Genomic DNA, 26,247 nt, shown 5'->3' with positions numbered 1-26,247 from the left:
GAGTCGCGAATAGCCAGCCTTGAACGTATTTTTGCATCCACATTTCCGTTTCCACACCGAGAGCGGCCTCCGCAAGAGGGAGAACACAATCTCCTGCCACTCGACACGAACAGCATGTCACAAATACAGACGAGTCCGTCCTCTCCCCGCGGCGCAAGGCCTTGTGCTGCCAAAGCTATCCCGCACTTCGTGCCGGCCGAGTCTCTAAACATCCGGGGAGATCCATACATTAATCTCTATTACAAGCATTTTCATCGACAGCATCCGTGCGTTCTCCCACAGGCACAGCTAGAGAGACTGTTAGAGGACCCTTCCAGGCAGATCAGCCTGAAGCCTCTAATTTCGGTTATGCGGTTCGTTGGCTCGTTGTACGCTCGATTAGAACACGGAAGACCACTGGTCGAGGATGCTATCGACGTTTACGTGCCCACGGAACAATGTTCGCGGGGTCCTTTCACCGTGCAATATCGTCTCATCTACTCTGTCACACTTTACTGGTGCGGCGAACCTGTTCGTTCCCGGGAAGAGATGGATCGAGCGATAGAGCTAGCACTGGAGCTCGAAATGCATCGTCGGAGTTTTGCAACTCAGCATGGACGCGGTGATTCGCTGCTGGAGGAAAGCTGGAGAAGAACGTGGTGGCAGCTATACATTGTGGATTCGTGGTTTGCAGCCATAAAGCACGTACGAATTTGCCCAACGTATTGCGTGGATGTTACTACCGAGCTGCCCTGCGAAGAAAAAGAATATGAGTCTGGGGTACTTATTCACCATTTTCCAGGCCATTGGTATCAGCTGACGGTGCAACCATTTATAGTCAATACCTCCTCCAAAGACACTCGACCAATTCGATTCTCGAGAATTTTCAGCCAAGAACCAAGTCTACTCGTCATTTGCCTATCTGGTCGGCATTACTCACGGCCTTCACACAGTAATGCCGGGTCTCGGGGGGGACACCTCGAAAGACTCCCCATCCAATGTTGTTGAGATGATGGATGTTGTGATTGAAGGATGGTTGCTCCTTCTTCCGGAGTCAAAACGTCAAATCCTCTCTAGGAATGGCGAATTCGATGAATTGATGTTCCAGGCCAATATAGCAATCCATGCGTAAGTCTACTCATCTAGCAACTCATCTGCAACAGTCTTTCCTGAATGCACTATCTTGCTATCATACTATTTGATTGTGCTTTTGGGTATATCCAAACTTACCTTTTCCTAGGTTGACAGTGTCAAACCATAGACAATTCTTGGCGCTTGTACTCAATCCAGTCGAGCGGATATCAAGCTGTTTGGCAAATACTCCAGACAACTGTGTCTGTTCCACTGATGACTACGAGACAATACACACGGCACGTTGCCTCCAATCGATCGAGGGCCAGATCCGATTGTTAGCCCTACCAATACGACCGTACGCTCATACACCCTTCGTCGTCTGTATGCTTGCCACTGGCACAATCTCACTTCTGTCGGCCTGCAAGTTCTGTTTGACCCGTCAGAAGTTGGCAGTCGCACGACATCAGATCAAAGTGAGCCTTGGGTATATCAAATCGCTTTCAACGGTCTGGCCGCAGGCACAGACGACGGTGCAAGAGATCCTAACCATTGCACCAGAAGTACTGGAGAAGTCCTCCCAGGATCACCCGCGTATTCGGTGTTTGGACACAATCCCTCCCGATTGCAGCATACAACCGTCCCTCAATGCAGGGGTTGACGTCTCTCAAACCTCGAGTGGTTACGGCCTAGCTATGCCCTTCTTGGAGGGTTTCGATACTGAATTTTATCTAGGTGACATACCAGCCGATCCGACGTGGGTCTTGGCTGATAACCACGAATCCTGAGCCTCTGGGTCAATCCATGTTCCAGTTATTGAGGCAACGCCAACTCCATCATTATCGGAGTTCACCTAGCTAGAAAGCTGATCGCAGGCTGTGAAGCTCTTCGAGACTATGTGTGGATTTGTCTGCTATGTTGAGGCACCAGAACAATTTTCCCTCGCTCTCTAGGTGCATTCGAGGAATACATGTAAGCCTGCCTTGCATCCGCCAAGGGCATCACGCGCGCCACAAAGGACTTCAGAAGGGCCGAGTCCAGGGCCTTTGCCAATTGTTCCAGACCAGTTCTCGAAGGATCCACAATGAAAAAGAGAGCCTTGACGGCTACCTTCCCACTGGCCAGTCCGGACTCGCGGTGGCGCCGCACAAAATCGTAGCTTGCGCTGTCGATAGATATCAAGGTGCCGCACTCGGTGACCAGGCTCCAGCAGGTTTCAAGACCCTTTCCGCCGACCGTGTCAATGATAGTCTCATATGTCCATGAACTTTTAATCAGATCGCCATACTCAATTACCTTGTCTGCACCGAGTCCTTTCAGAAATTCTTCATCCCGTCTTCTTGACCTTGTCGCTGCGACGACATACAAGCCGGCCAAGCTGGCCAATTGCACTGCATAGATCCCGACACAACCTGCACCTCCGCTCATCAGCAGACGACCCTTCTTTTCTCTACCGCTTCCGGGACGAGACCGGATCGCTCCATGAGTGTTGCTGAAGTCGGGTGGCACCATGCCAGCTTTGTCAAAGAGTGCTTGATATGCAGTCAAGGCACTCAAAGGTACAGCTGCGGCTTCCGCCCACGAGAGAGACCGGGGCTTGGACCACGCTTCCTCTGCCGACACCACCGCATATTCGGCCCAGGTTCCAGCTCGCGATGCCGCTGTCATGCCACAAACCTCGTCTCCCGGCTTGAACAGAGAACTTTGAGAGTCCTCGCTGATGGAGACCACTGTTCCGGAGATGTCGTTGCCCAAAATGCTGTATTTTCTGCAATAGGTCTCTGGCCAAGTCAGAGCATCTCGAAACGACGGTCGTCGCTTCGACGCGCACCAACATCTCCCCCGGTCGTTGCGGTCGAGAGACTGGAACTTCATGATCGAAGACCAGGGCTGTGGCGGGAGTAGGATTGGCTTCAGAGTAGGGTGAAGATGGATCACCATCGTTTGGGTGTAAGCGGATAGCATCCGTTTCGCCACGTTTCGTCGTGATCAACGTTTCGACATTGCGCCGCCTCCGTAGTCTTCCTTTATGAATAGAAGCCACGCGGCGACAATTCCGGCATTCTGTGGGAGAATATATCCGTGTTACAAACGAGTGACCATTTCAGCGTCGCGGACGATCGCAGATGAGCCGCCTCCTTGGTTGATTTTGTTTTCTTGATCAAGTTACGACATCCGCAATAGCCCATGACTTGCCCGGGCGGAAAAAGCAGCCTTTGAGCCCTTGGACGATCCACATGGTAGTGCAATCAGCTCGGTACGCCAGACAAGATCAACTGAGCTCTGATACCCTTTCTCCGTGGTGGCCAATGAGGTATCTACAACCACGGGTATTCGGTGACCCATGACGCCTGCTGATTGGGTTTCGAACTTGGATATCTGTAATAGAGTTACATAAGCTCCTCCTTGAATACAAGTCAGCAGTACGAGTTCCTCATCCATGCGGCTCACAGAAACGCTGGTAACCTCCGGAAGCAGAGTATGAGCGATTATAAAAACATTTCAAAATCTCACAACAGGACCTTTTACTCCCCCATCCTGCTAATATCACACTGAAGCAACATCGATTTTGAGAAGGACAAGATGTCCGTTGACATGAACGTGCGGTGGCAAGATCTTGAAGTGGTCAAAAAGGACGGCATGTGGACTGTTGCAGGGTTCGCTCTATATTGTGTCCAACTCCTGCACCCAGTCCGAGCTTATCATCATCTAGGAGACCAAGGCCCGCCGTTGCTGTCGCTTTCCAAGAGTCGCCGTCCAACATCCCAGATCACTATTACCTCGGCCTGAAGGTGACGGCGCCGGTCAACGCCGCAACACCACCCCATACCCATGGCGGCGCGGCAATCGTGGCCACGATGACAAAGGGCAAGGTGTTGAACCAAATGGTCTGTCCACACCACGACCCTGACTCGCAAGGCACCGGTCCGAAGATCTATTCTGTGGGAGAAAGTTGGTATGAGCCACCGGGCTGTCACCACGTGCGATCAGAAAACGTCGGAGACGAGGAGGCCGAAGTCATTGCCGTGTTTGTGGTGAGTAAACAGAAGGTCGACGACGAAGGGCTGCAGAGCTTGGTTGTGATAGACGCTGAAGTCGAGGAGAGGAATCAAGCGAAATAAATCTCGCACCAGCTAGCGATGCGTGATCAGGTTGAACCACTCTAATTCTTAAATAGTCAGTTCAGCGCGAATCGTACTACTCTTCTACCGAGAATTGCAGACATCGCTCTCAGACGTGTCAAAGAATGACTCCGAGACTGCGGATCATGGTTGAGGTGGCACATGGCAATGGTGAATTGCTGAAATGCACCAGCGGACTGCTTTTCCAGAGGCTTCTGCTACCCCAAACGTACACCCACATGCAGTTGGTGAAGATGGCAAGCGAGGTTCCCTAAGCCCTGACACGTAGTGGGAGGGCTTCGGCGCGATTAAGTCAGGGAATGGACGAGCTGCTGGCTCCAAGGCATATCTCATGCTGATCGGGAAAGGTATCAATCAAGCCCTACGAGGGCTGACTCGTCGAAGGGTCTGGAACTTGCGCATGGCAGGAATGCAATTGCAGCTCTACCTGTTGCGGGCCCAACATGGCTATATTTGATCATCACACCCGAACAGCATCATAAGTACAGATTGTCTGGACAACCCGATGAGGAGCGGCCTTTCCGGCCGATTCGATCCGAAAATCAGGCAGCTGAAGAAGGCTCCCAGCATATTGCCCATGTTGACGCAGCCGCGGGCGATGAGGGCTGAGAAATGGGAGAGATCGACCGTTCTGTTCCATGAGAGTGGGCACATAGAAAACAATCGCATTTGCCCCGGTCCACCCTTTCATCACAGATCAGCAACTTCAAGCTCTGGGCACCTACTCCCTCTCAAAGAGGAGAGGTGGAATTGTACGCGCTTCATTGGTAAAACAATACAAAAACCAAGCGAGGAAAAGTCGCCAGCGTGTCCGCATAGCGTGTCCCTTCCAGACTGCGGTCCACTTGAAGGGATCGGATTTCTCCAGCTCGTTGGGGTTGATGATCTCGTCCTTGCCCTGCTCCTTGCCCATCTGAGCGTATGCTGTGAGGTGCAAACAATGATGACGGCGAGGGGTCATACTCCAGGCACTGATACAACATACATGCCCGTGGTGGGTATGGAGCGTGAAAAGCATACAATGTCGTTGTTGATGTCGGGAGTTATGGGCGCAATCAAGCGAACCCGCCCACGTCACCAAGGAAGCCGGTAGCCACAGCCTGAACAGGGTCATTTCCGCAAGCGGACTAATACGTCTCGCTTGGGAGGGTGCCTTACGAGGTAGCTACCGATAAAGCGAGGGCTCATATAGTATCCTCTGGACACCTCCGATATGTCACAGCCCAGTGCGCCCGGGCGTCCTTCTGAGTGCTCAACGGTGCTTTTCTCGTAGTCGCCGCCCTGCCTCCACTCTTTCGAGCTCGAGCTCTGGCTCTATGTCTATAGACGGTCGTCGCCCATTGTCGCGACCACCGCCAGAAGTGTCTTTCCCAACCTCTATCATAATGAAATCAATGCTGGCTATTGTTCGCTTTCAATCTCGGATGACTTGCGAGTCGTAGAAACGATACAGGGTAGGCCTCCAGGCCTCCTGCGATCCAGGGAGTGCACGAGGTTTTTAACAGGACCATTTCTAGGTCGAAAATAAGGTCGACGATATATTAGTGAGAAGGCGTCTATAGACCCGCGTACTAAACTCCGAGATTACTAACTCTAGACGGCTACAGACGGAGATCCATATGTAGCGCGAGGGACCGAAATAGTCATCAAGGGGATAGAGCGAGGGTCGCGGGTAAGTGTAGGTGAGTGAAGATAAGTAAAAGGTGAGGGCAGGTGACCCCGGGGGGGGGGGGGTGAGTGGTGTTTAAAAGCGGCGCCGGTCAGGTGAGGCGCGAGGTGAGCTGGGCGTCGATGGAACTCCTCTTGAGCGTGCTAAGACACGACATATGGAGGTGGAAGCGGATTTTCCCCGGTCGTTTCGAGAGGGAGGCTCGTTTGGTTCGACATTTACTGCCAGAACGCTTCTCACCGCTGCCAGCCGGATAAATTGGTCCACGAAGTGATGAAAGCTGGGGTGCGCGCATGGGAGGATGGCCCGCTCATGGTGCTACGATTACTAGGTGCGGTCAAGCACGACGGCTGAAGTGTCTGTCTAAAGGATTTAGGCGAGGCATCGATGGTCGGTGACGCTCCGGATTGTATTCATCCAATTTAACCGGACGGCGCCAGTCTCAGACTCCTCCCGGCAAGATCTGCTCATCGCAGGCTGGGAGTGCCTCTCCACCTCACCAACATCGTCCACAGGAGACTGTGCTTCTTACTCGCTTGACGAGCGTGCCAAGGCTGAGTGCTGTGTTCTCTCCGATATTGTGAGGGTTCTATGCATGGCTAGCTGCCGGTCATATTCCTAGGTACACGCGGTATTCCGAGCAGCCGACTCTAACGTCCCACCGTCGTCACTCCATGAACCACAGTCCCTACATCTGCCGGCTTCGACTCTTGTACCGAGTACAACAGAAAGCCCACAATGTCAAGCTTTCTCCGACTGGGCGTCTCCGCATTCTTGGTTCCTGGAAGGTGATCTGCACGATCCGCGCCTCTGATGCCGACTGGGGACATCGAGCTCGGGGTACCTGGCCGAAGCCGCTCGAAATACACTCAAACGTGACTTTAGCCTTGACGAAATGGACTTCGCATTCTTCCGAGAAGCTACTGCCAACAATTGTGCAGTGCTCGAATGCCGTGCTTCGGTCGACGAAAGTATAAAGATGGCGGGTCGTTCTGGTGTTCAGGATTCAGAGGCAAGGCGTGGCCCGTGCTAGAGGTACTTTGTCAGCTCGTTACAGGATGTCTTCTCTCGCTACAGCAACATTCGTTCTCGCCATTCTCGCACCTGTTGGCGGCCAATATCTCTTCCCCGATTGCAACAATGGACCGCTCAAGTCGAATGCTGTCTGTGACACGTCCAGGTCATCTGTGGACCGTGCGAGAGCTCTCGTCAACGAAATGACTCTGGCAGAGAAGCTGAATAGCAGTGGCAATGTGAATCCTGGAGTCCCTCGTTTGGGTTTGCCCGCCTATGATGTTTGTTTCCCCTGTTCCTTCTGTCTCATTCAACGGCTAAGTAGTGCTATAGTGGTGGCAAGAAGCATTGTATGTCATTCCATCCCAAAGAGGTCATCGTCTCATACCAGGGTAGACACGGGGTCGCTACTCGACACGGTGCCAACTACACCCCCGAAGGTGACTATAGTCACGCCACCTCGTTTCCGCAGCCGCTTCTCATGGGAGCCGCATTTGATGACGACTTGATATTCGATGTTGCCACTGTCATCAGCACCGAAGCCAGAGCATTTAGCAATGCGAACCGCCTGGGCCTAGATCTATGGACCCCTAATATCAATCCGTTTCGCGATCCGCGGTGGGGACGTGGGCAGGGTAAGGTCGTGACCTCCGTGGAAAGGCATGTTGAGGCTGACAAGTGAATTGCGGCAGAGGTTCCTGGAGAAGATCCGTTTCACCTACAGTCATACGTCAAGGCCTTGATTACCGGTTTACAGGGTGGTATTGATCCAGACGTGTATCGCGTCGTGGCAACTTGCAAGGTGAGAGCAGACCCAGCGGCGGCGAAGGCCTCACGCCCTTGCGCAGAGCCCCTTTTTGTTAAGCTTGACGAAGGTTCAATATGGGAATCTCCCCTTCAGATATGCTAACACGGTGACAGCACTTCGCGGCGTACGATCTAGAGAACTGGAACGGAATCCGCCGATATGATTTTGATGCTCAAGTCAGTGCCCAAGATTTAAAGGAGTATTACATGCCTCCGTTCCAAACCTGTGCACGAGATGCCAAGGTTGGTGCTTTCATGTAAGTCCAAGGACCGTGATCAAGCCACGACCCAGAACCAAAGAAAGTCTAACGTAGTCGCCCCAAGGTGCTCCTACAACTCTCTCAATGGTGTCCCAGCATGTGCAAACGAATACCTGATGCAGACGATTTTGCGTGAGCACTGGGGTTGGAATGCCAGTGATCACTGGGTCGTGTCGGATTGCGATGCAGTCCAGCAAGTGTTCAGCTCGGGCGCACACGACCACGCATATGCAGCGACTCGGGAGCAGACTGTGGCCGACACCCTCGCCGCAGGTACGGACCTCAACTGTGGCACGTACTATCCAAACTATCTCGGCGGCGCCATTGCTCAAGGGTTGGTCGAAGAGTCCGTGCTGGACCAATCGTTGATTCGCCTCTATTCTGCTCTTGTCCGACTGGGCTACTTCGACTCCAATTCTTCACATCCCTACCGTTCCCTGGGTTGGTCAGATGTGTCCACGCCTGCATCGGAGAGGTTGGCCTACAACGCTGCGGCGGAGAGCATCGTCCTGCTCAAGAACGACGGCACACTCCCCTACGCCATCACGCCCTCGACCTCGGTTGCGGTGATAGGAGAATGGGCCAATGCAACCGTCTCGATGCAGGGGAACTATGCAGGCACCGCACCCTACCTCCATAGCCCCTTGTACGCCCTTCAACAGCTCAATGTGACCGTCAACTACGCAACCGGGCCGGGACAAAGCAATCCGTTGACAGACTTTATTCCAGCTGCCGTCCGCGCAGCCAATCGCTCAGATGTCGTCATCTACATTGGCGGCATGGATCAAGAAGATGCCGACGAAGGCGACGATCGGTAGGGACCCATGTCTTGCCCTTGGTTGCTTTGGAAGGCTAACATGACCATTTCAGGTACTGGATAGATTGGACCCAAACTCAGAGAGACCTGATCTCGCAAGTGGCCGCGTTGGGAAAGCCGTGCATTCTCGTTCAGATGGGCATGATGCTGGATTCGTCTCAATTTCTCGCCAACCCCAATATCAGCGCCCTGCTCTGGGCTGGATACCCAGGACAGGATGGAGGGACGGCGATAATGGATATCATCACCGGCACGGTCGCACCGGCGGGTCGACTGCCTGTAACCCAGTATCCGGCGGGCTATGTCAATGACGTTCCCATGACAGACATGTCGCTCAGGCCGGGGCCCAACAACCCGGGACGGACGTACAGATGGTACAAGGATGCCGTCGTCCCGTTCGGGTTCGGACTTCACTACACCAACTTCTCGGCGTCTTTTATGTCGAGTCCGTCGTCGACCTACTCCATCGCCTCTCTCATGGGCAACTGCACGGATATCTATCCCGACCGCTGCCCCTTCCAAGCATTCCCCGTCAACGTCACAAATACCGGTAGCACCACGTCCGACTTTATCACTCTGGGGTTCCTGTCAGGACAGTTCGGCCCGGAGCCATACCCGATCAAGACGCTGGTCGCATACGACCGACTGCATGATGTCCAGCGTGGAAGTTCGCGGATTACCATGCTGAACCTTACGTTGGGCTCTTTGGCGCGGGTCGACGAGCTAGGAAACACCGTCCTCTACCCAGGCGACTACGCTCTGCTAGTAGACCAGCCGACACAGGTGAGTCTTACCCCTGCCTGGCCGCAAGCATAACTACAGAATCAACGCTAACTAATCGGGGCAGGCAATTCTCAATTTCACTCTGACTGGCGACGAGGTCGTCTTGGACGAATGGCCTCAGCCACCCCAGCAATACATGCGATAATAGACCGTTAATAGACCGTAAGCCTGTGGTGTATCGTCATCGTCGCTGGTGTTGTCGGGCACAAATGACGTCGTCATTCCAAACTGTCAAGCTGCAGTGGTAGGGCAGGAGATAAACAAACGCCATATTTTGGTAGTACTGAAGGTGTAAATAGAACATAAACGCAATGACAAACGAGGTAGCACGTCAGGATAATTGTCTGGTCCTCCGTCTAGACGTCTCGCGATACGAGTCTAATTAATACTCGATGATCTTGACCTCTTATAAGAAGTATATCGGTGTACGAGCTCTGATCCATCCAGCGCCATGCTCAAGGACGTCCTTGAGTTTTCATTGCTTTGCAATAGGGGAGCATGGGCTTGGTAGTAGCACGGCCTTGGTAGTAGCATGGGCTCGGTACAAGCAGGGTTGTCTTCCTCCACATTCATCATCACATGAACCAAATTCAAGTCAATCGCCCCCACCCAGGGAGCTTTTTGTTCCACGGGATCTCGGCTGAAGTCCCGAAAGTTGCTCCTTGGCCACCGGTTTCGGGAGAACCGGACATGGTTACAGTACAGTAACTGGTCCAGTCCGGCACAGCGATGCCGACAGAATCCCTTGGGTATATATTTCGTCGCTGAGCCTATTTTGATGGATCCCGGCCATTTCCCGGGGTATGTAGTGGCGGGTGAAGGGGACAGAGAGACAACTTTGTGCCTCTCAAGGAGTCGTAGCCTTGCCGTTGCCAGTCTGTCCTGCACGGCGGCACATTGGACAACTCTCTGCGCGAATCATGACAGGTCTTGTGGTTCAACGACTTGTCTCTCCTCTTTGATTCGATCGATGCCGCCACGATCTGGACTGGCCCATATCAAGGAATCAGCGTCGATCGGAAGAGTCGCTGATGTGTCTCGTCACCCTTCGGCATCGTCCCGCATTCAGTCGGCGGCAAGGAGTAATTTAGGGGGAGACCGCATCAACAAAGGGCATGGCGCACAGTGTCCAAGGATACATATTCGATAGACCTGCCGCCCAAGTCAACACCAGCCGACCTTCTCCAACTCATACGCAGGCATACGACCACTCAAACTGCCTGGAGGATGGTGATATCGATACGAATGCCTAGGCTCTCAAGACGTTCGCAACCTGGGTAGCCTGGAGAGACTGAAGTTCAGAATGAAGTTGACAATGCAAATGCTGAACCATTGACCCCCTTATATGCAATCCTCACGAACAGGCCATTCTAAGCTTGTCCAATACGACGGCATAGCCTCACATAGCAGGGCGCAAGCCTACCACTTCGATCGCCACCGCTACATCAACTCCTCAGCCTTTGCTCACACCCAAAGGAGGAAGTTTTAGGCCGACCGATATACCTGGAGAACGAGGTCGAGTCCCTTTGAAAGGGAAACAGAGAGCCGATGGAGTCCCCAGCGCCAACGTCACCTCCGACAGCCTCGAGGGCAGAAGTTGACCTCGCTTTTCTACGCCTCTACGGGGCCTTCGATCTCCCGACTCGTGCCATGAGATATAGCCTCATGAGCAGCTTCAAAGTGTATTGCATTCCTTGGATACCCGTGATCGAGCCGGAGGAGCTCAAAGAGTATGGGATCGAGAGCCGTCACAGGAGAAAAGGGGAAATACACCGTCCCCATCCCTGCTGACTCTAGCATTATTTCATTCTGTGGCGGGAAGCCGTGTTCAATCCTCCCGCTTCTCGTTCAACAGCTGCAGCCAATTCAACAACCGAGCCAGAGCACTCTATTTTGCTGAACACGGGCTCGATGCACTCACCGTCATCCGTGCACTTTGTCTGCCCCCAGTGGTACAATCCGAAGGTCCTGAATTTGTTTACTCCCTCCTGGCTCAAACTGGCTGTAGGGTTGGCCTTTCAAATAGGCCTACATCGAGAGCCAGATCCTAGAAACCCAGATTGCAAGCTCCGTCGGAGACTGTTTTAGACAGTCGTTGTAAGTATCTGGGTCAAAACATCTCAAATACTGAGAGGAGCATCCAAAAGGGGAATTCAGGATCATCCGCTACTCCCTCCTGGAGACGAGCAAAAACCTGGCATTCCGCTCACCGTCACTTGGGATCGCTGAACAAGATGTTCGCTTGGCGGCAATCAACCGTAGCAATACTACAGTGTCACACGCTTTCAGGCGAAACGTCGCCTTGATCGGGGGCAGGGCCTCAAGGACTCCAGCCTTACTGATCACTTATCGCCCTTCCGAGAGATTGGATCCAGATTTGTGCCCAAAGTGTGATCTGGTCATTGGATCGACGACGGACGTCCCCAAGCCGCACCGTCCCGTCACAGAATTGCGTGAATAGCGAAGGGGCGTGAACTCCCACTTCACAGCAATGCCACGACCACCCCCTTCTTCGTCTACCGGTGACTGACAACCTAGCCACCGCTGGGAGTATCACTTCGATTGAAAGAGGGGCCGACAGTGCGGACCAGGGGGAATGTCCGAACCGTACAAACCCTGGCGAATCCTTTTCAGTTGTCACACTCGGCCATGCAAAATTGGGAGGAAAGACTTGTAACGACATACGCACCACTCGATATAGACGAAGAGAGAGACGCGAAACAGAGCAAAAAACCGGGACGCGGTGGATCTCAGAGGCAAGCGTGTTGACTCTTCTGGCACCATCTAGGAGACCGCCGCCACCGGTCCTGGAAAATGGCCAGCAGAAACGATCTTGATCCTTTCACCTCACAAGAAAGTACGGACCGGTCACAAAACAGAACGTGAGAGTCACTCACTCCCATGTTCAACCGTATGGGACAGATCACCCCACGACATATATCTACAGTCCAACAACGAGATGACTGCAGCGGCCGTTGTGACAGACAGGGACGACACAGAGGAGAGAATAAGTACTACCGGTCACAGTGCTCCTAGTTGCTATGGGTACTCGTACCAGGCGGAGTCGTGGTGAAATCTCGACGTTCCTCGGCAGCACCATGACTTCCACAATCCATACCGATCATTCAGGCATTGGAGAATTATTATGGTTCAGGTACAAGGCATCTTGTTCGAACCCGACAGAGGGACCATTTCTTGACCCGCGAAGCACCGTACATATAACTCGGGTAACGGGGTTCTCGCGATGGGGATACGCAATGTCGACCGACGCCGATTTCGGATCCTGGGCGAAGACGCGGGCGTACACGACGGAGCTGCAGGGAGAACGGGACCACGACGCCGAGGTTGAGTCAAGAGGGAGTGAAAGGTGAGTGAAAGGTGAGTGAAAAGTAAGAGGAGGGTGAAAGGCGAGGTACGTGACGACAAAAGCGGCGCGGTTAAGATGAGTGGCCCACGAGCTGCGAGCAGCGAGCAGTTCTCACAACGGTCTTTGCTGCCACGCGCTAGAGCTCGGTACGAGGTAATAATGGGCGCAAGCCACATCAGCCCCCCAGCTGGGGTGTTCGCATGAGGATCCGTGACTTCTGTATGGATGATCTTCCGTCTCGGACGCACGACGGCTGAAATCTGGGTCGTCCTCCACACCAGACGATACGATGATCGACACGAGCTTGACCGAGACCTTAACCTTGAGCGTGGAGAGGAGGTCCCACCACCGACTGACTTAGCGGTATCGGGACCTCTGCAATAGACATGACCGAGTGCACGGTGAGAGTCCAGGAGTACTCCGTCCTATTCGGGCTACTGCGAGTGACGTTCTGATTCGCTCAACACAGTAAGATGTAGTCCGTACATCCTATACTGTAGCATGGTCCATCCCAGAGCACAACAGGCGAGAGCATAACTGTCGTGTCTAGGCATGTACGAGTATCAAAACAACGCGCATCCTGGGATCGTCCTAGATACCAGGGCAAGAGCCGCGGTTCTCCTCGAGGGCCAACGAGGGGACGAGGTCCAAGAAGCTTTGGCCAACGGAAAGGAATCAAAGTAAGGACCTAGGTATTCACCCCGTATCACTTCAGCTGACGGGTTTGTCCAGCGGATCTCTCCGCTGGTGTGTCGGTGCCTTGCATTTGCACAGGACGTGATGTACAGAGTACGTACATGTCGTACTCAAGACCGTCTCTTCGCGCTTGTGCATCTACATGTCGTACTCAAGACCGTCTCTTCGAGCTTGTGCATCAGTAACTTGTCCTGTATACCTAGTACGGAGTACTCCGTAGAGTAAAACGCGATAGACTGAGGTGAGGTGAGCGAAGGTGAGGTGAGGGAAGCGATGGACTGGACTGGACTGGACCAGCTCGTCGATCCTTGGCCCCATGCGATGGGCAAAGGGCAAATGCACAGTACGAGTGCTGTGGGACATAATCCGACACGCTGAGCGCGGACACATTCCCACATGGTGTGAGTCCTGAATACACCGTGTTCATGGCTGTGATAGTACTCCGTACAACGGTGGCATTTACCTAGTCTAGTTCCCGATTTCGATGCGCGGTTCACGACGAAGGAGCCCATGCTGATATCGGCCCCCGATGCGATGCGTCTAGAGCGTAAGATGGGAGTGAGCGTCGCCATGCGTGTTCAATCCTGCTCCTTGTATTCCGTACGTCGTGTTCAAAGGAGCGCACAGGACAGCATGGCGAAGAGAGCCTTCATGTGGCATACGTAGTACTTACATTTCTTAATTACAGTTTATGCTGCCAACCGGTACGTCCGGAGTCTAAGTAATGTGAATACTCGATGCGAGGACTTGTTACCTAGGTACACAGTACTTGTTCTAGTGGGGCACGACTAGCTGAGGACCAAGGCGAATGTGATGAGGGGCCACTGGAGTTGCCCACCTCTCCTCGTACGTACGTACTAAGAAACGTACCACTCTACCACAGTACGGAGTAACTCGTAGGTACTCCGTTCTGTGGCTGCCATCCAGGGTCCCGTACCTGCGGGCCGCGGCCGCCTAGAGTCCCAGCGATCCGGATGCCCAAGCTTCACTAAACCTGTTAAGCCCGTGTGGGCAGTGTCTCCAGTGTCGGGGTGTCGATTGTCCGGTGCACGCAACTCCTACGGCCGTTGGGCCTCGAAGCGTATCAGCATGCCCGAATCCCTAGCGCCTCTAGTCTGCCTGGAAGAGGGAATCGGTATCTGCCACGCCTGTGCTGGTAGTGCTCACCCTTACTCCATACACATTACACCTCCCGGGGCTTACAGTGGAAGGATCACTCACACTCGCGGTCGCGCTTGACCAGAAACTTTATATTTTCCAGTCTCGGGGAGAGGAAAACATGTACACGGTAGGAAGCTAGAGAGGCAGGCAATAGGTATCTGACATGATGTGCGTGGATCCTGTCGCTCCCGGGTGATTTTTGTTGGTGTTATCGCCCAATCTACTGGATCACTCGTCGACTGTCGAATGACTTTGTAGACAGGACGTGGTGCCATAGGCATAGTTGGACGTTGGTGTAGGTGAGGCGAGAGTCCGACTTGTTAGGCGGCAGTTTCGGATGCCGAGTCGTCATGAGACGCTCGAGAAGCAGTGTAAGCAATAGGATGAACGCATGCATGCCCGACAGAGTGAAGCGCGTGAGTCCTCGCCAGTATCTGCGAGGAGAGAGGCAGTTGGCGGATTAAGTCTCTGTGAATTTACACAGTACGGTTTGAGGGTCGGACCCTTACCCAGTACGGAGTACTGTGCGAGCGGTTGGACTGGTGCCTGCTGTCCAGGGACATCATGACGATTTATCGCATCCTAGCCTATCCGACTGCGCGGGGCGTGATTGTTGAGCCTGAGCGAACAATCCATAGTTGGAACCCACGTCCTGCCTCTTGCGATTCCCTCACACATTGAAGCTTCACAATATCCCAAAATGTGTGTCTGCTAAACAGTACCGCAGTCTAGACCGGACGATCGCATGAACGTCAGCAAAGCAGTCGGAGTTCCGTATTAGGTGTTGCGCACGGGGCCAAAAGACCTTTGGTAGTTGCGCCGTACCCCGGCTCCATATTGCATGCACTGCGCATCAATTTTTCTGCAGCCAGAGCAAGCAACACAACTCACCGCGTGGGTGGCGGAACGTTTCCGGCGCTGAGGACGCACCCAAGTGGCACCCTCTACTCGATTCCACCTAGCGTGGCGAGCTTGTGAGGGTTGTTCGCGGGCCGGGATGTGATGAAAAGGGTAAGACGGGCCTGGACGGGTCACGAATTGCGCAATGGTGGAGTTTGATGGTCGGCCTGATGCGGAAAGTACATGCACGAACTGCGAGCTGGTGCCGTCGCTGTGGATACAGGTCGCGTCGTTGCGAGATGTCACTCAGAGATACACCGCAGTGACGTGTGACTCTTATTTTTGGGCAATATGTCTGAATGCAGAAATCGATGTCTTGCGAGTATACGTTACTGTCACATGATGGAGGGGAGATTGGCCTCGTTGTTCGCTGTCATGAATAGTTTGGGCAGAAATTTTCAGCCAGGCCACAAATCACATCGACCATGAGTAATGGAGGTGATGTAGTGTGACAGAGAGGCACAATCGAGATATGGCCCGGGGAGCCAAAAATGCATGACGAAAGGATCCTTAGCAGTTACTGGTAGATCAATCTGTTTTTCATTGATCGCGGAGTACTATCTAGTGTACATGTCCCGTGGGTATCATTCTGAATCATGGCTCTGGCATCTGAAGCAGGCTGCTGCTTAAGTCTCCCCTTCCTCAGTCTGGATTCTGACGGCTTGCTATCCTTTCCCCTTCTTAAAAAATAAATAAGCTGCTCATGTATCGCTTGCCGTAGAACTTTTTGAATGGTCGAGTAATAATCGTACAAGGTAGAGGAGCGGAAGAGTACTGGCTAGTGTGACACACGCACCATGCTCGGTCTTCGCTCATGAGAGTATGAGGATGTGGGATAGCTGTACTGGGAAGTGTAGCTGTAGTAATAGCAGCCGTAGTGCTGGTCCTCGAGATCTTTGAGCAGTTCTTCTTCGAGATCCTCTTCCTGGTCGAGCAGGTCTTCAACTGCTGATGCACATCTATCATGAGCCATTCGAAGACCTTCCTCAGCATCGGCTCCGGCAACGGCACAGATGCTCAGGATCGAGTTAAGCTGTGATCGCTGAGTCTGGAAATGGGCTTCGATTCTCTTGGACGCCTTGATGATTGAGCCGTAGGGCGTGGGTGATTGCGAGATGGGTGATGTTGAGACGGGGCTAGAGGCGGCCGAAGAGATGGGCGAGTTGGTAGGTGTGCCAGTCGAAAGGTTGTAGCGAGCAGAGAGGGGTGAGTGAGACGCAATCAGAGCGGCAAGTTTCCAAATGTCGCAGTATATGCATGATCTCGAGCAAGCCGATGAGATGATCTTCTGGGTTGCCGAGGCTTGTTGTGGTGTGGTAAAGACAGGCTTTAGACCCCTGAAGAGGGCGGGCTTTGCCCTGCAAGTCGAAGGCATTGTGGACGTTTGGAGACAATGGGATTGTTCGAGCTGTGGTGGGTTGGGCGTGGTTGATATATTGTATCGAGGGGTTGGAATTCGTGAGATTTGACGTTTAATTGGATTTCGGATCCCGAAGCACGGACGGTCTTGTCGGTTGAACTTGGGTGATTGTCGATCTAGAGGTTGGTGAGAGCGGAAGATCAAGATATATCAAATCTGACGCGGACATGGTGAATGAGGACCTAGTTTAGTGTTTGGATAGATTCGGATCATGTGTGTAAGCAGGTGACTGCAGGTGCTCACACCGGCCTCACTCACCGTTGAAGCTATGAAACCCTGTCACAGCCGGTGGACCCTTGACAAGGGAGGGCGAACACCTGCTGGGAGGGCCAAGCGAATCAGCAGCCATTGTTGCGGTGTCTACCACGTGGATTCCCAAGGGTGGGCAAAGTGTTGCTCAGGCCCTTGCAAGGGTGTTGGCAAGAGACGCGCTGCGAGCGTACTTTTGCGCAGTGAAGCCGCCCTTTGGCCCTTTGGTAAGCGATCATGGGGGGGTAACATTCGGAAAGCTCCAAGCAGCGACCACCAAGATCATGCCGTGAAGGGAAGGTGACCAGCCCTGCCGGTGTCGGTCAGCCACACCATTGGTCTCAGCGCCCGAAACCCATGCGACTTGATGACTTGCGTCGACAAGGGAGGGAGACTTGAATGAACGAGAGCAACTTGCCTGCACAGAAGAGGCAGAAGTGCTGTAAGCGGTGAGCCTAATTAATCCTCCCTGTAGCTGTCGCGGGCGCCCTACAGTAACTCGCTACGCAGGCTAGGTGGCAGGCCCTCCCGGGGCTTGGTTAGTCACCGGCTCTTCGTTAGGTAGGGATGTAGTTAGGGTTCCAGCTCATCAACGGGCGCCAATTCATTCTTCCCTCGCAATGCCGTCACTCGGTCATCATGTCTTCATGCCCGACGCTGCAAGTGAGTCTTACGATTTCAGTCGCGACTGCATGCATGAATCATCCAAAGTCAACAGACCAAAGATACCATATCTGCACCCGCATCTCATTGTCTGAAGCAGCGTGGCTGGCTGTCCAACGCCCGTAACAGCTTGCTCTCAGTCCCGTGTCCCAAGAGACACCGTCGTTCAGGTGACGCTCTACTGTACTCCGTACCGCCTAGGCCCTGGAAGCGAGGCAGCCCTGACTTCTCGATAGCCCTATTCGTATCTACATCTACGAGTTACAAGAGACGCTTTCCCCGGATTCGCTCGTGTTCGCTTGTTGCAACCCTGCTGCTTTTATTCAGCTTCTCAACGCGGTAGCCAGTTTGTATCAACTTGCTGCTTCTTCGCACCTCCGCGGACTTGGTGTGACTCCGCCCAACTCTCCAGCCGTTCCTGGATCAGGGCTAAATGTCGGATCCTGAGGTTACTGTCTGTCTCGTGCCTGTCTCGCTTCTGTACTCCGTAACTATGCTTAGAGGTTGTCTCTGCCGCGCTCAGCCCTAATTACCCTGGCCGTCCTCTCCCAGCCTTGAAACCCGATTTGACACCGTATACACGGCTCAGACCTTTCATTTCACCTTTGACTTAATTAGCGTGGCTGCAACCTCAGGCCTGTGACTCAATAGCTGGACATGAAGTCCATACGACCTCATCAACCCTTTGACTCACTATCCCAGAACAAGAACAGCAATCCCGTAGTCGTATCCTACGTTCTCGTTTCCATTCAGCGCTGGCACACAGGCCGTGGCCACACCCTGGGCCGCTGTTGTTCAAGGCTTCATTGTTGATGTGGTAGAATGTCCCTTGTAATACGACCAACCTCCTAACCGAGATGTTTCGGCCTTGAGGCGGTCAAGCAATCACAACATTCAGAGCTGAGCATGTACAGACCGCGCGCATTCGCATTCGCATTCACCTCCACTTTCCGATACAGAAGGACAGACCGTGTTATCGACTGCGGGTTGGATCTCAACAAGTCCCCTCCAAACCTTGAAAGCTGCTCTCGCCAAGAGAGACATCTCGGTATTGTGGTTTGACCCTGTCGGTCCCCATCGCAAGGGACACCATTCTTCATTGTCTTCGTGGAGAAAAAACAGAACTGAAGCCTTTTGACTCATTACTCCGGCCTCAATATCCCTCACCCAGACATATTGGCCAGGCGCGAGACATGAAACCCTCACCAACAACTTCCTTCAAGGTTGACTGCGACATTGCAGCTTGTTCCACGATCACGTTGCAATTGTCGCCCTCACGGCAGTACCATTCCTATTCCTTGCTCCTGGATCGGGCATGCCCATGCACATCATTCCCCGAGGCTAGGTACCACACGGGATCATGACTCCCAGCTTGCACGACACGGTATGAACCTCCGACGTGACGTGACGTTGCGCCGGCGCGACGTCTGAGAGCGGGCCCCCAACGATCTGTCACCGTAAAGCACGACACACAGGCTGATTACAAGGAGCGGTCTGCCTTGTCACCAAAGAAGTGGAAGTAGTTCCCGATGTCACTCACCCACTCGCCCACTCACTGACTGCCAGCCTGCACGTCATCCGTCATAACTGTACCTCAGACCTGGCGCCGTATTTCCCACAGTCGGTATGTCGTGTAAGTCGAGTGTTGACACCTTTTTTCCCCTGCAAGGAACGGCGCAACGACCTACAATCCTCACCAATACACACCCATCGGCAATCCAAACGACATGCACATGCACATGGACATGAAACACAAAACACGATCGGAGACTCCGAACAAGAATGTAATGCTGCATGTCTCAACCCCGTCATCATTCGGGGACGCAGACGAGATTGAAATTCGTCTGCTGTGTTCCCCGAGAACCAACAAAACGGCCGGCAGCCAGGGCCATGCACAAGCACAGGCACAGGAACAGGAACATGCACGAAGCAAGATGAACACAGCCCCGGACAGAGAGCACACCAAGAGAGTGCCGAACAAACTGACCAGGAAAAAATCAAGTACGATGGTTCCACCACGCAGCACGTCCATGCACGTCCCGAACCAGCCGGTGAGGCTCTTCCGCCCTTCATTTCCTCCCTATGATCAAACGAAATGTCGTGCTTCAATCTTGTACGAGTAGCTAAACGCAGGTACGGTGAATGGAGAGAGGGATGTTGTGGGCGAGCTCGAGTTGGGTCAAATGCAAGTACGGTGATAAGGAGAGAGGAATGTTGTGGGCGAGCTCGAGCTCGGCCAAGTGTAACAACATGGCATACACTCTACAAATGATACGATGAGTCGAGTCGACTGTCGGGAGAGTGCGCTTCATTTGATTTGATTGGAGTTGACCGGACACGAGTCTCGAGAAGAAAATGTATTCTATGGTACGGCCACAATGACTACGTATTTAAGTCTATCAGCGGAGGCCAGACAGCCAGGCAGCCAGGTGCCTCTTTGTTGCTTAGCTAAACCTACCAACGCCCCGAGCACGTTTAGTTGGATGTGCCCAAGCCCCGGGCTGTCGCTAGATAGTGAAAAGCGAGCTGACATCTTTCCACACAAATACTACTACCTTTTTCAAGTTCAAGTCAAGAACGAGTCGGCTTACAGCAGTCCTCGGTCAAGCGTTAGGGAAATAGGCTCGCGCAGACTATGCATAAAAACTTCATTTGCATTGGAGAGCTTCACCTGTGGTGTTTACCCCACAAGCCCGGTTTGTCGCCTTTCTGAAATCGTGAGCCTGTTGGTCGCATTTACGTGACTTTCCATGCTGGTCCCGTCTCGAACCGCAGCGTGCCAAGTCCATTGACTCGAAAAAGTGCTCGGAAGTGATGTTTGTTCATAACGTATGGTGTTCGCTGCCATTACACCTATTCCGGCACTGCCGTCCCAGAACAATTCAGCAGTGCCGTTGTCACTCGCTTTTGCTGATAGGCTCTCACATCGCAACAAAGGTCTTTTGCGAAGTGTGCGGCCAAGCCTAATACCTAGGCGGAGGCGGCGCACCATAACCACCTTGCTGAGGAGGATATCCGCCCTGACCTGGTGGCCCACCGTGAGGAGGTTGTCCATATCCGCCCGGAGGAGGCTGACCATACCCGCCTTGCTGAGGAGGATAACCACCCTGTCCTGGCTGTGGTCCCCCATAGCCACCTGGCGGGCCGCCGTATCCACCACCCGGAGGACCACCATATCCACCACCTGGAGGACCACCATAACCTCCCTGTCCTGGAGGGGCGCCGTAGCCGCCTTGCTGTGGTGGTCGTGAGCCGGCCTTTTCGTCCTTGGTATCGTAGCTCGAGTCGATACTACCGAGAAGGAGTTTGATAAGCCAGAGTTCAGGAGAGAGCTGGACTGGCGGATTGGCGCGGGACATTTCGTCGGCTTCGACTTCGTAGTCTGGAGAGGCTGTCAGTGCAAGGCAACGACACCTTGGGATAAAGACTTACTTGATGTGCAATCAATGATATCACCAATAGTAGGTTCTTCATCAAGCTTACTCAAGAACTCTCTTGCCTTGAGATCATTGCCAACCTGGGCGAATTGGAATGCCAGAGCTCCTTTGCCATAACGAGGGTTCCTGGTCAATTCGCTGGAAGCTGCAGATATGATCTTGGCCACATCAGATGAGCTTTCACCAGTTGGTTGACCGTCGGTGATGGTGATGACCAAGATGGGCTTGCGCAAAGTCCCACGACGGGCGTTTTCCAGGACAAGGGGGCCAAGAATCTTGTTTTGCAGCTCGCGACCCATAGGTGTCAACCCGGAGAAGCGAGTGCGGGCGATCATCTCGTTAACCTGCTGTTCACTACGGATGTTGTTACCTTGGTCCGGAGAGTTCATGAAGCGGACTTGGATGCCATCTTCGTCGAAAAGGCTGGTAGCGTATGCGACGCGGGACAATATCAACTTCAAATCGTCAATGCGCTCTCCGTTCTCTTCGAACTGCATGGACCCGCTGTCGTCGATGTACAAGATCACATCATAAAGCGCCAGCTTGACAATATCAGAGGCGATCTCTGGAGAGATGCGCCATGCCGCAGCCAGCTGGGCGACTTGTTGCGCACCGCGATTGGCGATCTGGTCGAGGATGGGACTTCCCGGCGGATAAAAGTTTTGGAGTCCTTTCTCTTGGATGGTGGCTTGCAAGAGCTGTTTGTATGCAGCGGCATTACCGACTGGGGCTGCAGGAGCGCCGCCTGGGGGACCACCACCGTACTGCTGCTGGGGAGGAGGAGGACCGCCACCATATTGCTGTGGAGGGGGACCACCTTGAGGGCCGCCGGGGTAGGGAGGTTGCTGACCCTGCAGTAGAATATATGTTAGTGCAAGGATTCATATAGAGCATGAGCGAATTAAAAGAGGAAGCTCGTGAGATGTGTTGCGACGAACAAATCCATATCCACTATTGGGTGGCTGTTGCTGATATTGCTGTTGGCCGTATTGACCCTGCTGTGGTTGGTACTGGGACTGGTACGACTGATATGCCGGCTGTGGTGACTGATATCCCCCTCCTTGCGGCGGAACGCCTAATTGCTGGCCGTATGGCTGCTGCTGCTGCTGCTGCTGAGGCGCCTGCCACTGTGGTGGTTGATACGGTTGGGGTGAGGGGCTCGGTCTCGGTGGAACAGGAGGCTGATTATATGGTGACCCAGGCAATTGAGGGGGTTGCTGAGCATATTGCGGCTGTGCTGGGTATGGAGCTTGAGGCGCTGAAGCACCTGGGAAGCCAGGCGCTCCTGGCTGACTCGCTTGCGCTATGCGAGAAAATTTGCTCATCGTTCGTCAAAAGTATATTGACGCTGTCGATAGCCAGAAGTTGAGATCGGTTCCAAAAGTGGGAGAAACGGGTGAAGTCGTGTGCAGGCCGCGTGCCAGGTGTGGGCGTAGGCGCGATGACGCAACACCAGGGCTAGTGCGGCGCAGAAAAAGGTAAAAGGAAGCAGAAGTAGTCACGCCCAAGCACTGAACGCACAAGGTGGTGGTATGAATCTTACCGGACGACTAGTTGCACCAGGACCAGAAGCAGGAGGACCACCTGGATATGCCTGATACTGTTGCTGGCCGGGCTAAATAGTTGATAGAGACTTGGTCAGTGTTCTGGAATTCCCTCAAGGCTTCTTCAGCCACAGATTACCGATGGACAGGACAGAGTGGGCTGTGCGGCATGTGTAATGTTGACTTACGTATCCACCACCACCAGGAGGGCCACCAGGCGCACCACCAGGAGCTGGAGGGCCACCTGGGTAGGCAGCGTTAGCTGCGGCAAGTTTCGAAGCAAGCTATTACGCGTCATCAGTCAGGAAACCTGTGGCTTTGACATAACCTTGCGGGTAGATTGGTGTGATTTTGGCACAAAGATGGATCCAGCCATTGCTCGATGAACCTGTGCGGGGAGACCGAGGGGTACTCGAGGGCAGATTGAGTGGACAGTACTTACACCCATGATTGGGAAGTGCCTTCAGTCTTGTTGGAAAAACGTGTCGAAGGTGAAAGAGAGGAACTTGAGGTTGGGGAGAGGTTCGAGGGTTGACAGGACCAGGGCCTTTTAAAGGAATGATGAAACCTGAGCACTAAACAGATGGCGGCATGAAACAGCTGATGGTCACTTTCGGCCTGTAGAAGTAAAGGTTCTAATTAGCTTCACCAAGCAAACAATCCTTGGGCGGCCCAAATGACGAACAGGGGCTTCACAGGCATGTCCCGCAGGGCTGTGCAGTTCAAGCTATGGAGACTACTGTACGAGTAGGCTGCAGACAAAGGACGAGGGTGGTGAGGGGTTCCTGAAATGGCCATGCACCTTAGAAGTGAACAGAATTTGGCTTTACTTCTTTGTCCCTGGAGTAACTCCGCACCTTCCCTTCAACGCGAGAAGTAAAATCTGTCAACACAAAACATCCGCGGAAGTGCAGTGGACAACTCTTGTTCCTGCAAACAGGGCCAGAGTCCGTCGTGTCTGTCTGGTGAAGCGCAGGAATCTACACGTATCGGAGGTCCACTACGTCATACCTCACCCGCAGCCTGGCAGGGTGCCTGGCTCCCGAGGTCACTGACAAAGCACCCCGCTATGGGTTCGTGAGGCGCAAACCGATCCTCAAGTGGCTTCCCAGAAGCACAGCCTCATTCAAGCCACAGGACTCCAGAAGTACCCTGTACTCCGTACTTCGTACCTGATCGTCGGTCATGGGACACGCTCGCATGAAGGCCCATTTGATGAAGCCCTTTGCACAAAGAACCCGAATTACGTATGACGAGTACCACACAGCTCGTGCAATAGCCTTAGTTAACCTCTAACGGGTGTCGCCGACAACAAAGCGTGGCTCGCTTGACCTGCCCTGTGAAATAGTTTCTTCCTTGGCGATATCTCGCTGGCGGTTTGCGACGTGCCGACTCTTCACATTTGCTGCCTCTTCATTGCGACCAAGATAGTGATACTACGATTCATTGGGAGAGTCGCGCTTCATACAACCTTCCTTGTTCGCCATTGACCAACCAAAGTCCCGTGCTTCCGCCATTTTATCAATATCAGAAACTGCCCCTCTCACATCAAGCTCTCCTGCGCCACTTGCGCCGTCAGCTTAGCCAGACACGAAATGCCGACGTTCACCTCATCTCAAAGAGCTTCTATATCACAGTTTGTCAGCTTCACTCAGGCAAAGGAGAGCATAGCTGCGAGGGTGAGTCAATTCAGACTCTCCGTGGACACTCGACTAAGGTAGATGCACAGTTTCTCAAGAACCATGACTGGAACGTAGAGAGGGCACTGGATTCGTAAGTTTCATTTTCATTTGCATTTCTTCTCGCACTTGCACCGTCGGCTGCGGTCGTCGATGTGAGTCAACTAGTGATTGAATGGGCCTCTGCATGGCTTGATTGTTGTGCGGGAATGGCCGTGGCTGCGCTTGGGCTGCCACAGAATGAAGTGATGAACACGTGAGCAAGAGAGCCTGCGGCTTCCTTTCATATGGTGCTGCCATTAATGCACTTCATCCCATTTTCCCACTGCCTCCGATCGACAACCTCTACACTTCGGCGCACCTGCCTGCGATGCCTTTTGCCTCATTTGAACCTTAAAAGACACGGTTGGTCCTTACAGGGATCGCTTGACTCGTTCTCCAAAGTGGTGTTCCTTCTTCATCTGCACTCCTGCCAACTCAAACGTCCGGTATCCAGTTATCCATCAATCATATTGCTGCTATTTCTCCTCTGCGCTCTCTGCATTTGGCGTCGAATCGCCATGCCGAAACGCAAATCTACAGAATCAACCCTGTCGTCAGCCTCAGGCAAGAAGACCAAGGCGGATGGGGAGGTGGCTCAAGGTTCCAATATGAACGGCTCGTCAGCGAAATTGACTGTCAGAGGGAGGTCCAGCAAAAACAATGGCAGGGCAGGACATCGTCACAGGCATGCAGGATTGAGCGTTGATTGATCTTGCTCCAGAGTCGCTGACACAGCCGTCTATTATAGATTCTACCAGAGTGGATCTGGCACGACAACGGTCCCGCCACTGCAACAGAATCTCAACAAGCTCTTCGACCAATACCGCGGTAGGACCTCAACCATTCTGGGAGGCGCCAACGGCTGACAATACCTAGACAACCCCAGAGATGCACCGGATAAGATTGGAATAGAAGGGGCGCAGAAATACCTCACAGACCTCAATGTCGAGCTGGATGAAGTCGCTCACCTCGCGATTTGTGACCTCCTGCAATGTCCTTCCATCGGCGAGTTTGACCGTGAACCCTTTGTTTCCGGTTGGCGAAGCGTTTCTACAGGCGACAAACCATATGACAGCTCGTCAAGACAGGCGCAATACATCGACGTGATCCGAAAGAGACTGTCAACCGATTCGAACTACTTCAAGCAGGTTTACCGGAATGCATTCAAGCTTGCAAAACCCGAAGGACAACGCAGTGTACCAATGGACTCGGCCATCGATTTCTGGAACATGTTCTTCCGACAAGGCAAAGGGGGCATTGAGTGGAACACAGCCTCGACCAAGTGGTTGGATCTTTGGTGTGAGTTCTACGAGTCGCAAATCAAGAGACCGGTCAATAAGGATTTGTGGAACATGGTTGGTGAGTTGGTCACGCGGACAAGAGAACCGGGTGGTGAGTCCTTCGACTGGTGGACGGAGGATGGCGCCTGGCCCATGGCTATCGACGAATATGTGGGATTCATGAAGAAGAGAAACAGTGACGGCGACTCTATGGATACCAGCTAGTCACCCGACATCTCCGTCCGGATCGGAGGATTTCCTGGTGG

The 26,247-nt window shown here is 53.3% G+C and overlaps 7 protein-coding genes across 7 annotated transcripts; 4 read left to right on the top strand and 3 right to left on the bottom strand.

Annotated features, from left to right (window-relative positions):
- Positions 1–437: 437 nt before the first annotated feature.
- Positions 438–605, top strand: G647_07977 (uncharacterized protein; the record flags this gene model as incomplete). The annotated part of the gene is made up of 1 exon (XM_008732289.1): positions 438–605. One exon carries the CDS (start codon positions 438–440, stop codon positions 603–605), a length of 168 nt encoding a protein of 55 aa, XP_008730511.1.
- Positions 606–1,944: 1,339 nt separating this feature from the next.
- On the bottom strand, positions 1,945–2,991 carry G647_07976 (uncharacterized protein; the record flags this gene model as incomplete). Its single annotated transcript, XM_008732288.1, has 1 exon — positions 1,945–2,991. One exon carries the CDS (start codon positions 2,989–2,991, stop codon positions 1,945–1,947), a length of 1,047 nt encoding a protein of 348 aa, XP_008730510.1.
- Positions 2,992–3,633: 642 nt separating this feature from the next.
- G647_07975 (uncharacterized protein) lies at positions 3,634–4,172 on the top strand (the record flags this gene model as incomplete). The annotated part of the gene is made up of 2 exons (XM_008732287.1): positions 3,634–3,707; positions 3,764–4,172. 2 exons carry the CDS (start codon positions 3,634–3,636, stop codon positions 4,170–4,172), a joined length of 483 nt encoding a protein of 160 aa, XP_008730509.1.
- A 2,748-nt stretch (positions 4,173–6,920) lies between these two features.
- G647_07974 (uncharacterized protein) lies at positions 6,921–9,688 on the top strand (the record flags this gene model as incomplete). The annotated part of the gene is made up of 8 exons (XM_008732286.1): positions 6,921–7,157; positions 7,210–7,226; positions 7,273–7,511; positions 7,569–7,678; positions 7,798–7,940; positions 8,008–8,757; positions 8,814–9,543; positions 9,608–9,688. The coding sequence occupies 8 exons, from the start codon at positions 6,921–6,923 to the stop codon at positions 9,686–9,688; spliced, it is 2,307 nt and encodes a 768-aa protein (XP_008730508.1).
- A 6,757-nt stretch (positions 9,689–16,445) lies between these two features.
- On the bottom strand, positions 16,446–17,042 carry G647_07973 (uncharacterized protein; the record flags this gene model as incomplete). Its single annotated transcript, XM_008732285.1, has 1 exon — positions 16,446–17,042. The coding sequence occupies one exon, from the start codon at positions 17,040–17,042 to the stop codon at positions 16,446–16,448; it is 597 nt and encodes a 198-aa protein (XP_008730507.1).
- A 3,920-nt stretch (positions 17,043–20,962) lies between these two features.
- On the bottom strand, positions 20,963–22,761 carry G647_07972 (uncharacterized protein; the record flags this gene model as incomplete). The annotated part of the gene is made up of 3 exons (XM_008732284.1): positions 20,963–21,381; positions 21,432–22,287; positions 22,375–22,761. The coding sequence occupies 3 exons, from the start codon at positions 22,759–22,761 to the stop codon at positions 20,963–20,965; spliced, it is 1,662 nt and encodes a 553-aa protein (XP_008730506.1).
- A 2,458-nt stretch (positions 22,762–25,219) lies between these two features.
- Positions 25,220–26,206, top strand: G647_07971 (uncharacterized protein; the record flags this gene model as incomplete). The annotated part of the gene is made up of 3 exons (XM_008732283.1): positions 25,220–25,320; positions 25,450–25,529; positions 25,578–26,206. 3 exons carry the CDS (start codon positions 25,220–25,222, stop codon positions 26,204–26,206), a joined length of 810 nt encoding a protein of 269 aa, XP_008730505.1.
- Between the last annotated feature and the right edge of the window lie 41 nt (positions 26,207–26,247).

The sequence above is a fragment of the Cladophialophora carrionii genome (genome assembly GCF_000365165.1).
Source record: "Cladophialophora carrionii CBS 160.54 unplaced genomic scaffold supercont1.6, whole genome shotgun sequence".
NCBI classification, from domain to species: domain Eukaryota; kingdom Fungi; phylum Ascomycota; class Eurotiomycetes; order Chaetothyriales; family Herpotrichiellaceae; genus Cladophialophora; species Cladophialophora carrionii.
The sequence above is the reverse complement of the archived record's forward strand: the minus strand, read 5'-3'. Positions and strand labels throughout refer to the sequence as shown.